We start from the raw sequence: 15,683 nt of genomic DNA on the forward strand, positions 1-15,683 counted from the left end.
TTGAGTGAAGTGCTTGTTGGCGAGGGCCACTTGAAGAGAAGCCTTTGAGAAGTGTGAGGACAGGCGATGGATAGAGTAGCCTCTCTTTCCCTATGCATTTATTGGCTGTGAAGAAGAGTGGAAGAGCTTTTTTTTTCTCTCTAGAGCAGCTGTCATTTTCAACATATGGTCTGGGCTTGGACTCACTGCACACTTATGGCCCATAATACTGTAACAGTTCACCTCTCCAGAAGAAGGAAGTGTGGATGCCCTAATGTGAGATGATATACCATGAAACTCAATATTGTAACAGAGTGTTCTGTTGTGTTCTTGTTTGTTGAAACTACCTTGATAATGAATGTAATCTATTATCTGTGGCCAGCCTCAAGCCTGCAAAGAAAGAAGATCTGCAGCCACACACTGTCACGTAAAGGGCCTTTACCACTTTCAGACAACACTGCATTGTGTCTATAGCATCCCACACCTTTCAGAGCAAAGCCTTTCATTTCTCCAGTAGTGGCAGATATCTCATAAAAAACAGACCTGGATCTAAATAAGAAGTGACCTAAAATCAATTCCTAATCAGATGTGAGATTTTTTCATACCTTCGCTGATAAAGTTTTGATTTTCATTAAAGCAATTTATTTCCAAGATAAAAGAAGTCCTTTAAGGTTATAAAAAAGGGTGGCATATTGTCTCACAGACCAAGACAGAAAGCGTTGGGTCTTTTGTATACTTTCCTCATTGTGTTAATTGTAAGGGACACTGATAGGCCTCCTGCTGTGTCTAACTCAGGTATATGCATGATTATCAGGCTGAAGATCGCGTCGAGAAGGCAAATAAGCACAAGGTCTCACATTCAGATGTTGCTCTCTGGCATATTGATGCTGGGGCTATCAGCCATCCTCATTATCTGTCGTCTGTGTGAAATCTATGGCAGCGGGTGGTGACATAATAAGAATCAAATCAGTGATGCTGCCTGTCTGCATTCTCTTAATTGTCTAGGATGTGTGGGGAAAAATGGCCTCAAACACTGCTGTCTTGATGAGAAATTGACATTTTCTGACCTGCTATCAACTCTGAGAGGCAGATAAGATATGCGGTTGTTTTAAGAGAGGGTAGGGCCTTCTTGTGTTTTTTAATCACTACAGTTGACCAGGTCATAGGTATGGATTTACAAAGACCTCTCACACCACTTGAACTTGGACAGGATAGTTTTAGGATAACCTTGTCGCTTCTCATTATTTGCTTATCCGAATGATTTATTTTTAAATAATGAAACAAAATGGGATATACAAAGGACACGTTTTTATATAGATGTGTGGGTTGCAAATTAAATAGGAATGTAATGACTTTGAACCACTTCAGAAATGCACAGTGAAACTATAATTATACATGAAAAAAGATATTGCATTCAAGATCAACTCCGGGTGATGTACAATCTTTTTGTTTGCAAATAATGTCTCTGGTGTTGTCTAAACTGATCAAATGACATTCTTGCTTATGGATTTCATGTTGGCGACAGACATTCTCCATTATAAACACATGCAATAAAGTTAGAGTGGGTTGATGTATGTCTTAATCCATATAATTTACACATCATTTTACAGCGAACTAAACATACCATTGATTGATTCTGATACTGTCAGTATGCTATTCTCTCACAGAACTCTAATAAAATTCTCAAGGACAGGAATGACATAGTCCTCCTTGAGTGTCTGGCATTACCAAATGGTACGTCTGAATTAGCTAACCATATTTAGAGATTTAGTGGGATTTTTGTTATACAGCTTTCATAAATACTTATGTGATGTTTTTCCAACTTTGATCCATCTCTGACAAGGAAAAAAGGGTAGAATATAAAATACTACCTTCCAAATCCAGAGGCAACTAGCATAAGTACAGAGTGAAAATGGCACTTGTTCTTTAGGGATCACTGAGTTGACCGTGGAGGCTATGCCCCAAGAGACAGAGATTCCTTCCAGGAATTCACAGAACTGGAAGATGAAAGCTCTGTGCCACGAGCCCACCCTAAAAACACCAAGCCCTTAAGTGTATGAACCAATGCCAAATCAAGGCCATTGTCGGTTGCATCACTCCACCATTTTGACCATACTGTGCTAATCTTCACCAGTTAAGACTCAAGCACACAGCTAACATCACAGCAGTGTTTTTGGCAGATAACCAGAGCTTATCAATGCAATGGTCTCTGAGGATCTTTGGTGAGTATCTTATAAGAGGTTTCCTTGCTTTGCTATGATTTGTATTATGTTGGGTGTACCTATTGAAGACTCATGGAAGGTTCTTCAGGACTATTATATGCTATAAGGTTTCTCTAGTACATGCTAAGCTACTGTCATAGACATTACTGGGTTTCGATTGTGATTAGGCAAACATGACTAAAAAGCAAAATAATAGAACAAAAATTATTCATGGACCTACTGCGCTTGTATCCAGATACAATGCTCTTTTATCTCGTTATTCTATTATAATTAGGAATTTTATAGTATCCTATTGGAGCAAGTAAGCCCCAGAGATTATACTATATGTGTCATCACTGAAACAAACATGTTAGAAATATGAGATGACATGTATGTGCTTTTCATTCATCTGTAGTCAGTGTCAGTGCCTTGTTTCAAGACCTTTGTTTTCTATATTCATATAACCTGTACAAACACCAGCTAATTTAAATAATATTCAGGGAATCTAAATTAAGATAGCAGGGAGAGGTGGTTCACAGACAAGAAATACTTTAATTAAATATTGTGTAAAATGAACATCTTTATACAGTTAAATGTAAAAATGTGGACATAAATGAACAAAACAAAACAAAACAAAAAATACATATGAAATAAAAAATGCAGTTTCCCTTAAAGAAATGTTCTACCATTGAGTGAGCGCCTCTGACCGAGGGAAACAAAGCAGTGAGTGCGTGGACTAATTAGTATAAAACACAAAAAACACAGATTGCAGAAATGATGAAATTCACAAATGCACTTCATGTAACCTTGGGTTTCTTTCACTTTCAAGGTGACTTCTCAGGCTTCCCCACTTAGCCAAGCTTTGTTGAGCTATCACAAAGCAAATACATTGCACATTCATCACTTATTCCTCTCTACAGCTGCCCTTGCTTCCTTGTGGTAAAAGAAAAGAAAAACTTGTGCAGATTGCCAACAGGAAACTTCCCTTTTTAGTTTTTAAAACAAAAAATGCTGCAGTCACTGAACGTTACAACAGGAGATTTACAAAGTGTTACGTGCAAAAAAAAAAGGATGAAAAAAAATTGTGTGTCTCATCTGTAGATTTGGCACAACCAGAAGAAAAATATAATGGGGCAAGAAAATGCTGAGTTGTGTTTGGCTATGAAGCTACTATATATCATGGAACTGATATAAAACACCATGTATATAATATAGAACAGTTTAATTCTGGCGTTTGATCTGTGATATAAAAAATGTATCCTTTAGTCATTCTGGTCATTTTCATACTCATCTGGGGGAGTACAGGAAAAAAAAATCTCAAATAAATCAGGAAAATGACAAAAAAGCCAAAAGATGAGGGGTCACAATAATTATTTTTTATTTTAGTAAAAAATGTTTGTGCTTTTTACACCATTGATCATCTTAATGGAGTAATGATTGGCATTGTGGTTTCAGTTTGTCATTAAAACAGCAGAAACATTCCTCTCAGGACACTCGCCATTTACGCTGTCAATCAAGAAACTTTCTGCAATATTTTAATAAACATTTGTGGCTAACTTATGGATCCATTCAAGGCTAAAATATTTTTTTTTGTTCCCTGTAAACACAGTTTGGCTATGTGGCAAAGTTGTGGGTGGCAGGTAAAAATGACTTTTTACATTCTACAAAACAAAATTTACAACCACAAATTGAATCATCCCCCCTGGGGCTGCTGGACATGCACATTTTCTACTAATATTATTACAGCCATGTGTCACAAACAATTTATTTGACTATACAACAAACAGTTTTATTCCAAAAAGTATTTGTTTAGATAACTTAAAAATTAATATAAAAATAAACAATGAATTTGACTGTTCCTTAAAACATAAAATGAACAAACAAAAGGATGGAATTTTTGACGAAGTAACAAAATTTTTGAAATACAAATGAAATGTAGACATTGCAATCTATTGATACAAAAAAAGCAGATGTCGGCAATGGTTCTTGGCTTAACGCTCTGTGCTGCATCACAATATCAGGCCATGACAAACAATACATACAAGATCAAATAAAAGAATGGAAAGCAATATACAAAATTTCAAAGATAAATACAATATTTATAATTGATATGTTACAAAAAATTCCCTTAGTGACCGCAAGTGTTTATGTGAAAGTGTTGCAATGTATAAGACTATTTTACTCCTTACTGTTTTTGAAGGAATAAAACTCTGTACTAAATATTTAAGTGGATCTGGAAAAATTCAAGACAAGTGTATAAATATTTAGCTACAACTTTGGCAAAATCACAAAAGTCTACAATTGTATAACCACATACAAAACACATTAGGGAGTAAGGAGCTAGAAGTAAAAGGACAACTTTCTGGTACAAGAAACATAGACTTCACAGTAGCCTAAGAATGCAATAGTATACAGTGCTAGCAAAAAGTTGAAAAACATTGCAGATCACACTTGCTTAACAGGAAGCTCTAGCAGTGGAAGTATTTCTTTTTTCTTTTTTCTTTTTTAAACCAACAGATAGTAGCTTTTTGTCTCTGTTGATGTGCTTGTTGAAGGCAAGAGAAGAATTTTTGCAATATCAAAGTTACAATTTCTAACTACAATAAGTTACAAAGTCCATTTTAGATGAAGTAAGCATGATAAAATCTCCTCTACCTGTCCCTCCCCCATTTACTTTTTCTTCATTTCATGTTATGCTCTTTTTTTAAAAAAAAGAAAATCATATATTTATATTATTTCCAGTTTAATGGCTCTGCTGCATTGGCCCCCTTTTTTCTTACCACAAATCAATAAAGAACAAAAAAGAAAGAAAAGGGAAAATGAATTCACATTATAGAGATGCACACAGTTTGCACATCCTTTACAGAGAAACATTCTGAGGCATTTTAATCAGTGTTTTTCATCAAATGGTGCATCCACAAAGTTTCTCCCAACACATAGCAAGAACTAGACATAGCCAAGATCAAACCAGAAATGTTTATACAAAATAGGCTTTTTTTCTCTTTTTTTTCCTCTTCGACACTGAGAAATGTGAAAATATGACAAGAAATTCAGTCAACAAAATTAAATTGTTCATGACAAAGTTGCTTGCATGTCAATTTGTACTTGTTTGAATAAAATCTTTGAAACAAAGTCTTTTTCCCCTCTGAATAACAGAATTAGTTGTAGATTTTATCCGTGATTGATGATACAGATTCGACCAGAATCTTCTTTAATGTACTAAACATGTCCCCTGAAGCCCATCTGTGGAGACTGGTGCTTGGGATGGAGTGGAAGTGCAATTTACATGGGGGGGACCACCAGGCCAGACATTGCTGTTGAAGAAAAAGGGAAAAGAGAGAAAAGAAAACAAGGATGTTAGTGAAATACTTCTCCAGGCACCAAAGACAGCAAGAACAGGAAAGTATGTCAACTGCATTTCACTAAACACGCTGATGGATATGCCTAAGTGTTGTCAATGGAGGCCTAGGGTGTGTTTGAAACATGGTTGCTGTTAAAGGTAGGTTGGGGTGGTTGTATGAAGGAGGGAGGGGGGGGGGGGGGGGGTGCAAGGTGTGTGCTTCTCCAACAAGACATGGAGGAAAGACTTCACTTTTAAAAGAGGAGCTTTCTGACATTTTCAGGAGAAAGCATCCTGCCTTTGCACATGTGTGATATTTCTCTTAGCGTTTTGTTAATGGCAAACAGGGGCCCAGACTCCCTGGAGGCTGCCCATGCTGACAGCTGAGAAACAACACGGTCACTTCTGCTAACGTCAGATACGGACTCTCTGCTCGCCAGTCAAGGACCAGACACTTCTCAGGTTCCCCCCAAATTGAAATCCTTGGCTTTTTTTCCCCCTCCTCTTTCCCAGCACTGCTGGGAGCTAAATCAACTCTGAAATATTTGCATTCTCCTATTTGCTTTTGTGTTGTGCCCTGGCCCTAGATGACATTCCCTACGCAAAAGACTTGGCCCAGGATGCGATCAAAGAGAAAGGGTGGGGGTGGGGGGTGTTCGTCGTCCACTTGCTTGAGGGTTATTAGAGGAGAAGCTGCAGTCGAAGATGGATGTACTTGCCCACTCCACTCATTTTGACAATTAGGTATCTAGTGAACTGCTCTGATTAAAAAATAATAATTTCATTGCTTTCAACTTATTTGTGGTGTCATGGTTCGAGTACTTTTAAGTTTGCATAAGCACTTGATGACATGGCATTCCTCATTAATTTCTGCAAACCACATATTAATAAGTGTATGCATGTAGCAGCATGAACTTTAATTTCCCAGTTCATTAGCTCTAACATTATTAATCTTGGATGCACACACTATGGCTAAAACATGTTTTCAAAGCAAACAAGTCGGCCTTGACATAGAGAAAATACAAGTGCTCTTACTGGCCTAAATAAGTCTTTAATTTGTTGAGCTATGCTGGCCTGCTGAGCGAACAATTTCAGAGTCCTCTCTGCCTGGTATCATCTCAACAGACCAGTGCTTTCAAATACACTGGCACAGACACATTCTCCAGCATATCCCCCCGCATATGGCTGATTTTCAGATGCCTGGGTACAATATAGCACATGAAATCTTTATGCTCTTGGCCTTTTAATGGCACCATTTTAGTAACTACAGTGAAAAAACATGAATTTTTAATTGCGTACAATAGTCATTCCAAACCAGACGAACTTCAACGAGGAAGAGTGACTGCTTTCCAAGGGCTGTGAACAGGGTGATCTTTAATCCCTGGGACATTAAAATACCATCCAGGAGAGCTTGTCTGAGTTACACCAAGTCTATTCACTAAGGACCCGGAATAGGCACAGTGGGGTCAACCCGCTGGGGGAGGAGTGGGGGGATTGTGAATTTTAATGTGGACAATGTTCCGTTTAGATTAGTCGTGGGAGAAGGACCCTGGCCTGCGCTATCTGGAGACACAATAGAACGACGAGAACACCTCATGTTGTGTGTTTGTCAAAGATTAGCACTGTTCTGCTCGTGAATTTATTCTGACCTTAATGTGAGATGCTGTTACTCCAATGTACCATACCAGCGAGAGTCAAAAAGGAGGGGAAACCTCTAGAGGCTCTTAACTTCCCTTAATCATTAATGTAAGATAAATAAATCAATAAATAAACTCGCGCATGCACATGCACACATGCATACATGCATAATCTGTCCTTCCATCCATCCAAACACACATCCATCTCTTCAGCCAGTCATCCATCCACAAATACATAATTGATGGGAGCCAGCCATACAAGTGTAAACCAGGAATAGGCCCGTGTATGGTAGCTGTATTTGGGTGGATGGGGAGGGGTGTCAGAAATGATTTCCAGTGACCCAACAGGTGAGGCACTATAAAAGGAGGGAGGGCGGCTCACCTTGAAGTCCATTGCCATTTGCACTGGTGCAAGAAGGAGGTGGAGAGGCTTGGGGTCTGACAACAGGGGCAAAGGCGCTCTTTTGTTTCACTGCAGAGATGACATTGGCAGGTGAGAATGAGAAAATGCCGTGTGTACTGCTACAGTTTGAAGAGAGGCTGACCGAAGAGGCTGCCATCGTAGGGCTTGACGGCACTACTGCAATAAAGCAAAAATAGTCACCACTCAGAGAGCTGTTCACGGCATAGACGAATCAAAAAAAGACTTGATTTAGAATTCGGTTCGGGCCTTGCCTCTTTTTCAAATCAAATATGGGAATGAGGAAGGAATTAGGGAAATGACCATGAATGCGCGGTAGAAAAAATAGTTGAATGATATGGGTTTTTGACGGGGAAAAGAATCAAACTTTGCTCAGAATATGGATAGAAAAATAAAACTTTGGGGGAAAGTGCTGATGAATATGAGTTGAAATGTGGTGTGTAGTGTCCTGCCTTGGCCACTCTCTGGATAATAGGTTTTCCAATAGACTCTGACTATGGAAATTTGTGGGGATTTCTTGTGTCCACTTTATTGTTTCTCAGATTTGTCTAGTGGCCTACTCCATAAGTTGGACAGACTTTTTGTTATCTGAATTGTTGTTTTTCATTTGTCATTGATTGGCTATGGGCTGTTTGTTTATTTTATTGTTTGTTTTTTAGGTCAAATTGTAAATGTCTTTGGGTGTTCAGCCTCCAGAGTCACCCCTCCTTTTATCCAGTAGCACACATTCACAACATAAAAAAACAAACAAAACAACAAAACACAAAAAAATAGAGGAGTGTCAAAAACAACAAAGGCACCAGAGGTTTGGAGAGAAGCGGAAGGAGAGGGCATTACCTTGATACTTACTGCCGTAGGGGGAGTTGGCAGAGGAGCCGTTGAGGAATCCCGGTGAGCTGGGAACGCCCAGGTTGGGCATGCTATTGCCATAGCCGTTCATGCTGTTGCTTACTGTGTTGTAGTTGGACTGCTGCGGGGTGCTGCTGGGGACGTAGCCGCGGGGGGATACGCTGCTCGTGTTGCGGCTGTAGCCCACTGTGGAGGAAAGGCCAGGGTTAACGGGACCGTGCCACGGGACAGGGGCTGGAGCACAAGTATTGGGCTATGCTCTCCTCCACAGGTAGAAGCCGTCCTCTGTCCACAGATGCCAGTCTCTTTTATTCTCAGAGTGACACTTGTGCTTTACTATCTTCCCATGAATGCGCCTGACAGCTGGACTTCACTGTGTGTGTGTGTGTGTGTGTGTGTCTACACATGTCTTAATAAGACACGTGTGTAAAGCTGTGTGTGTGTGTGTGTGTGTGTGTGTGTGTGAGTCTACACATGTCTTAATAAGACACGTGTGTAAAGGTGTGTGCGTGTGTGTGTGTGTGTGTGTGTGTGTGTGTGTGTGTGTCAAGGAGAGGGTTACACATGTGCGCATTCATGAGCCCGCGTGGGAGAAGGCAGCCATGCCGATCGCCCCTGATCTTAGCAGTGGCAACGGAGAACAGATGTGAAGCTATTATCAGCGGTGGCACTGAGTGAATAGCAGGAGCGGTCACTCACTGCCAGGCACACAGGGAAGCTAGTGACAGCGGCAGGCAACCTCCTGGGAGATTAATTAAAGACAGCCAGGGAAGATAGAGCTGCAGCGGGACGGCCAGGAACAAAAACGGCCCCCACCAAGGGGGCTGGCCAGGTAATACTTAAAGGTTAAAAGCTAGATTAGTTGTTGTTTTGTGTGCAGCTTATCTTCACTCATGGCTACATACCCAGGTCATTACCCTGAGATGTCTCCGAGACGTTGACTGCCAGCTGACTGCCGAAGGAGTTGACTCCCATCATGCCTCCGTGGGACGCGGTGTTGCCGAGCGACGGGATCTGGTTGTGGTTGCGCGGGACGCTGTACAGGGCCTCGGCGATGTCGGCCGCCCTCTTCAGAATGATCTCCTGCAGACAGAGAGGGGAGACGTTTGTTATGCTGGGCTCCTCATTGGTTTTCAACACGCACACACACACAGATGGATGGCTTTCAATCCTGAACACTGCCAGGATTTTAAAAGAGCCCATTCTAGTGAGTTTTTTGGGGGTATTTCCTTCAAATAGTCCATGAGTATTTTTTGGATGGACTATTTCCACAATCAGTCGGAGAGGAGCGGAGATAACAAGGAGAAGGGTAAATGACATTTGAGCTCAAACACATCAAGCACACTTGACTAAACCCTGCATTGAGAACCATATGGTTCAGCTCCGCTTCAATACTGGTCAAAATTGAAGTAACAGGTTGATTCAATTGGATGTATCAAAGCTTCGTATCATATTTGAACAACACTGCTGGGTAAATTTGTTTGGGAATTTGCATTAGCAACCTTTTGGACACAGTTCAAGGTTATTCTTTCATTTAAATAGTTCTCTGTGTGTGTATGTGTGCGTGCGTGCGTGCGTACGTTTGTGTGTGTGTGTGTGTGTGTGTGTGTGTGTGGGTGTTATATGCGTTTTGACTGATTAACTCTGCTCTCAGATGTGTGTGCAGGAGCCAGGATTGGTGGTGAGAGGAGAAAAACAGGGGGGGAGAGAGAGAGAGAGAGAGAGGGAGGGAGAGAGAGAGAGAGAGAGAGAGAGAGAGAGCAGGCTTGCTGAGAGCAATGACATCAACACTACAGTACAATGGCCCTGAGGCCTCTTTGAAATGTATGAAGATGAGCGCACCAGAGAGGAGAGCAGAGAAAACGCTGATTTAATTACTGAGAATGTACACAAAAAGCAAGCTCATTTGCATGTGGTTGCAGGGCGAGGGATGTGTGTGTGTGTGTGTGTGTGTGTGTGTGTGTGTGTGTGTGTTACCTGGTTGTTGTGGGGCATTCCATACAGTGCCTCCACAAGGTCAGCAGCCCTCTTCAGCAGCACCTCCTAAAAGAGACATGAGAGAGAGAGAGTATGCAATGAATCATACAGCACCAGCACTGCCATTGTGCTGAGCTTCATTTACCTTCCTTGGCAGCTAAAGCCAATTACATAGGCCTGCCTTTACTTTTTATACCATGTTAGCTTTAGATATAATATATAAATAATAATCATTATTATTTTTTAATAATAATAATTATTATTATTATAAAATAAGAACAAAATAAAAACACATTACACGTAGTTACATTCAAGAGCAGATATGAACCTGAAGTGGTTTCAGCACTTTCCAACCTTAGTGTTAAATCAGTAAAAAAAAACATCCATTTTAATGTCGCCTTGTGGGTATTAAACAAACAAACACGCCGTGGAGATATGAAAGGCACAGGCCCTGCATTTGGCTGCTAATTCCTAGCACTTTAGTGGCAAAGAACAATGAGTAATTTTCCATATCTTAATTAAACTGGCAGAGTCCTTTAAGACAACATCTCACCCCTAATTCATGCCCCAAATTTGCGGGAGAGTTCAATGCTCATTCCTCTTTCTTCTGAACAATAAAGTGAATTAGCTCGGGTTAATCTAGTTCTTTCATAATGACATTAGGAAATTTTTCAATTAACCTCTTTCACTGCCTGTTGTAAAGGACTTCATAAATGACTTCCCATCCAGCGCAGGCTGAGTGCCTGTGCCCTGGGACACGGATGCACACAATTTTGTTCTTATCCATGTCTGCATGCCTCCCCCTACTTATACAACAACATGGATTAACTTGCCGCTTAGCTTCCTTCAAAAATTAGGACGGGCCTGCCAACAGCCCTGTTCCAGTGCTGTGTTTTTCTGCCAGATTTTTTGGCTGGTTTGCCATTTTTTCCCCCATTCCCCCATCTCTACTCAAATAAGACCACAGAAACCTCTTTGGAGTGTCTCCTCTTTTAAGGATTAGCGTCACCAAAACAACATCTCTCCAGACTCTCCCCAATGACCACTCACTTCTATGAATGATCTGAACACAGAGGCAAAGAATACATTTGGAGAGGAGCTCATTCCTTTCATTTCCCCCTGCTGATAACTCCATATTTTGCCACGCCATTTTTAGCACTGTAACGTTTTTTGATTAGATAAGACTGTAATTGGGCATTTTGTTACATCCTCTACACTAGCTCATTGCCAATATTAGGTGAAATCTGTCATTTCAAACACATTTCCCTGGCTTTCCTGGAGGGAGCCGCATCCGTGCATGAGGCCTCCTGATCATGGCTGAATGCGCAGTTCATTCCCAACTCTATCCACCATCTTGGATCCTTTATTTATCAAGATTAATCGCAGAAGGCTTCGGCTTCTCACACGCGCCATACGTTTACAGGAAAGCGCCATCTAATCTGAAGGAGTTGCCGGCTGGATGGCTCTTAAAACGGTCATTTACCTCTGAAATTGGTGTCTATGCTTGATGTTGCATGCATCTATTTTGCATACAAATAAAGAATTACACTTGTCAGGAGGCAGGTACAATCAATGAAAGGCACAGCTGTCTTAATCTGGTCTCATCAGCTGGGGCCGCTCTCCCTGAGTAAGATGGAGTGTTTTCCTGGGCTGCTAATAATTACTCATAATCTTTTCCGTCATATCGCAACACTTTTTACATGCCTCCCAATTTTAAGCAACGATTACGACAATTAAGATTGCCACGTTCACAAAGCCGTTCTTCATCTCCAGTGCCCTCCTCGTCCATATGGTACTTGGCAAGCGAAACCATAAGGATAGTTTAAGAAAATTACGTCGCCTCTCATCCTTAATCTGTCATTTACCGTGAGGTGTCTTAACTAATGAACCGATTTGCCAGGCTGCGCTTAAGTGGTGGTCTAGTCGTGTCAGGAGAAGTCGCAAGACGTAACCCAATCAGTCAAGGGTGCTCTGAATGAGTTTGTTTTTGTTCCAGCCTCCTCTTCTCAGGCAGCGCGGCTCACGCTGTGAATATGATTAGCCCGAATGGTGTTCCAGAAGCATTTCAATGTAAATTTCTGAGTCACGATGATAAGTGTAATTGACTCTCGTTTTTTTTTTTTTTCACAGGGACATAACAGACTCCAGGTTAAACGGAAACGATTAAAGCTCAAAACGAATCCAGGCACTCGTTTCATGACAAATGGGCAGAGGTATCATTACAAGTGTTCATTGTTATGCCCATGGTCGACAACCATTTAAACAGGTCTTATCATTGCCCCTGCCTCTCCTCAATATCTTGAGCGGTATATATTATCACAGTTAAAGAAGGTAACCAAGGTGATGTGGCTTCAGGTGCTGATGTCATTATAAAACTGTAAAGCAATTATTCTGTTAGTTCTTGCCTGGGGTTATGAATACATTGAGAAGTGTGGGGCCAATAGATGTAGCTACTTCAAAAAGCAGGGAAAAGAAGATGAATTTTAATGCATGGGTAATTGCTCAACATGAATGCATTTCTAATAAATTTTCTTGTATATTAGATTGAAAAGGAAGCGGAATAGATCTGTGTTTGCAAGGTGAAACAAGGGGAAATGGGATGGGGGATTGGGTGCAATTAATTCCCCCTGTAAAAAAGCCAGGTTACCACTATATGATTTGCAATGAAGATTATTTGATAGAGCATAAGTGAATGTATGAGGACTGATCAGATTCTCATTTCACTGTTTGCTCCCATAGCAGATGTCGGAGAATGGATAACATTGTTTTCAAATAACATCTAAAAAGAGTGAGGATTCTCCAGTCCCATTTGCAATCTTCTTCCTTATCACCTGAGCAACTCCAGTTATTGCCTTTATTTCCAGGCAGGATATTTGTATATAAATGTGTTCATTTACGCCCCTCCCCTCGGATCAGCACATAAATCTGGACGTTATCTAAAATTAGGATGGCCAACTTCAATTGGGGAGGAAGTTTCTGCATGCATGCATGCATGTATGTAGCTGCAACAATATTAGTGTCCAAAGCAATACAAGCACACCATATTGGCTTTCTGTCCCACCACAATTACCCATCAAACCCTACACATTACGGATCTCATGAAAAAAACGCAGAAGAGGGGAGAGCATGGGGGAGGAAAATGTTCCACAAATCAATATTGTGGTAGTATTATCCAGTGCAGGGAGAGCCGTAGAGCGTGGGTCAGTCCCCAGCCCCAGCCTGGCTGACTAATACACACTTTACATTCTCCCGCCCCTTCCACCAAAGCCTTTACCCGAAACCCTTATTACAGCCTCCTCGCCTTCCCCTCGCCCCGTCTGCCGCTGATGTTACTTTATTCCATTTCTCCGCTCATTCAAAATATATGTAAGGGTCAATTGCAGCTTTGCGCGAGGCGTGCTCTGACCCCGCTCGACGGCTGACTTAACAATGATGAATGACTTGGCACTTTCATTTACATGCCGCTGAACTCTACATTTGGGTCCATTAGAAGGCAAAATCAAATATTTATGTTGTTTATTGGAACTGCTAGATTCCATCTCTTTCCTGGGATCGCCTTCTGTGAAGTCTCAATGGTGAGGTTTTACCTGAATTAAGAAGGGAGGGGAAAGGCTCCCCGTCTTGGTGCACAAGGGTGAGCAAGCTGGGGGCTTTTTCTGTGATGCATTTCCTGAATTGCTCCGCTAACAGAGATTGCTTTTGTTACCCTCTTTTCTCCCAAAATAATGCCCTATTATCAGCACATTTTATACGTTCTCTGGTGCTTACAAAAAGAGATCAGGAAAGCCTGAGAGAGAGAACAAGATCTGCACAAAAAGAGGCAGCCGGGGTAGGCTTTTTCCTTTATTGGTAATAGATAGTTTGAAGCATTTACTGAAACAAGATTTTCTGTCCAGATATTGCTCTCCGCAGAGAGGAAAAAAGCCAGATGTAATTGAAACACATCATGTTGTGAGCACTGACGCCGTTGAGGGGTTTTTAGTTTAGCCCATGTCAGTGAGAGGCGGCTGTGTGAAAGCGCCTGCATTTCAAAGTGCTCATTGGGAGTTAATGATATAGCATGGGCGCACACTGAGTTCTAATAGATATTTATATTATGTCTGTTATTAGACCTCCGAGGTGGTCAGCTCTTACTGAGCACCCAGGATCTGAGTGCGGAATAATAATCTCTTAACGTATTATTAAGAAAGCCCAGAGCTCTGCATGTCTCAAATGGGAAATTAGCAGGTTTTCTATTAGCAAGGGTGCGAGTCATAGATTGTATCAAAGGGAAATGGGAAAAAAATAGCGAATCAAAGAAAGGGCCAAAAAATGATTCGCGTGGCTTTTCTTTTATGCCACACATCAAAACAACAGGCCTGTGATATGTGTCACCCACATGGGAACTGGAGGCAAACGGCTTCTTTGTGGAATTCAAATGAAAACGGGCCCTGCAGATATTAATGTGTGGACTTCATTTATTAACCCGCTAAGACAAGGACTTATAACAGAAAGCTTTGTCAACAAAAGATTAAACTGGATCTAGCTTTGGAAAATGAAAGGAAAACAAGAGTGGAATAATCACAGATCAGAGAGGGCCCCGCTTAGATTACAATCACCACAGCTTACTGGAGTGGAAAAATGTTTAATTGAACTATTTCGCCACAGCAAAAGTTTGAGCGGCTCTTCCTGAATCCAAACACATTGGTCTAGGCTGCCGATGCTGTTTGTGTATGTGTGCTTGTGTATATGTCTGTGTGTGTGTGTCTTTGTGTATGTGTTTTGCACTATTGTCTTTGAGGGACTGCATAGTGATGACTTGCCAACAGAGATTGCATGCACTAGCTCATCTGAGCGTTGAATTGTTTCTCTTCATAGGCACATTTTTATGATAAATAGGAATGTTTCCCCTCCCCACACATATTACAAATACAAACACACACACACACACACACACACACACACACAGAGTCTCCACTGACCTTCGGTAACCTCTCCGGATCACCTGGATGTCTTGGAATGACCTTCTGCAGCCTCTGGAATCCGTAGTCGATAGTGGGCTCATTCAAAGCTAAAGCAGAAAACAGGGAGAGGATTGGTTAGGGTCGACACCAACACAACTCCCTCTCATTGCCATGCAGGCTTTTGTGTGTCTTTGTTCTGCAAAACATCAGCACAGTGCCTGCCGCAGAATTGATGCACATTTCAAAGTATTTTATACATTTGGTGAGCCATGCTAGCGCATTTGCACAAGCACTGAACACACTGCGATGACAGATTGTTTGTTTTACTGTGGATAA

At 41.2% G+C, this 15,683-nt stretch overlaps 1 protein-coding gene across 9 annotated transcripts in view; it reads right to left on the reverse strand.

Moving 5' to 3' along the window:
- Positions 1-2,712: 2,712 nt before the first annotated feature.
- ebf3a (EBF transcription factor 3a) overlaps positions 2,713-15,683 on the reverse strand; it is a 96,394-nt gene continuing 83,423 nt past the window's right edge. For 3 of the 9 annotated variants that reach the window (XM_062526356.1, XM_062526355.1, XM_062526351.1), the window contains exons 11-16: positions 15,366-15,454; positions 10,405-10,470; positions 9,333-9,510; positions 8,428-8,613; positions 7,540-7,737; positions 2,713-5,494 (exon numbers count right to left, since the gene is read on the reverse strand). In XM_062526356.1, coding sequence (XP_062382340.1) covers positions 5,463-5,494; positions 7,540-7,737; positions 8,428-8,613; positions 9,333-9,510; positions 10,405-10,470; positions 15,366-15,454 — 749 coding nt within the window. In that variant the 3' untranslated portion in view covers positions 2,713-5,462. Of the gene's footprint in view, positions 5,495-7,539; positions 7,738-8,415; positions 8,614-9,332; positions 9,511-10,404; positions 10,471-15,365; positions 15,455-15,683 lie in introns of all 9 variants that reach the window. The other 6 variants (XM_062526358.1, XM_062526357.1, XM_062526354.1 and 3 more) reach the window with 4 other exon arrangements.

This window comes from Sardina pilchardus, chromosome 22 (assembly GCF_963854185.1).
Source record: "Sardina pilchardus chromosome 22, fSarPil1.1, whole genome shotgun sequence".
NCBI lineage: Eukaryota > Metazoa > Chordata > Actinopteri > Clupeiformes > Clupeidae > Sardina > Sardina pilchardus.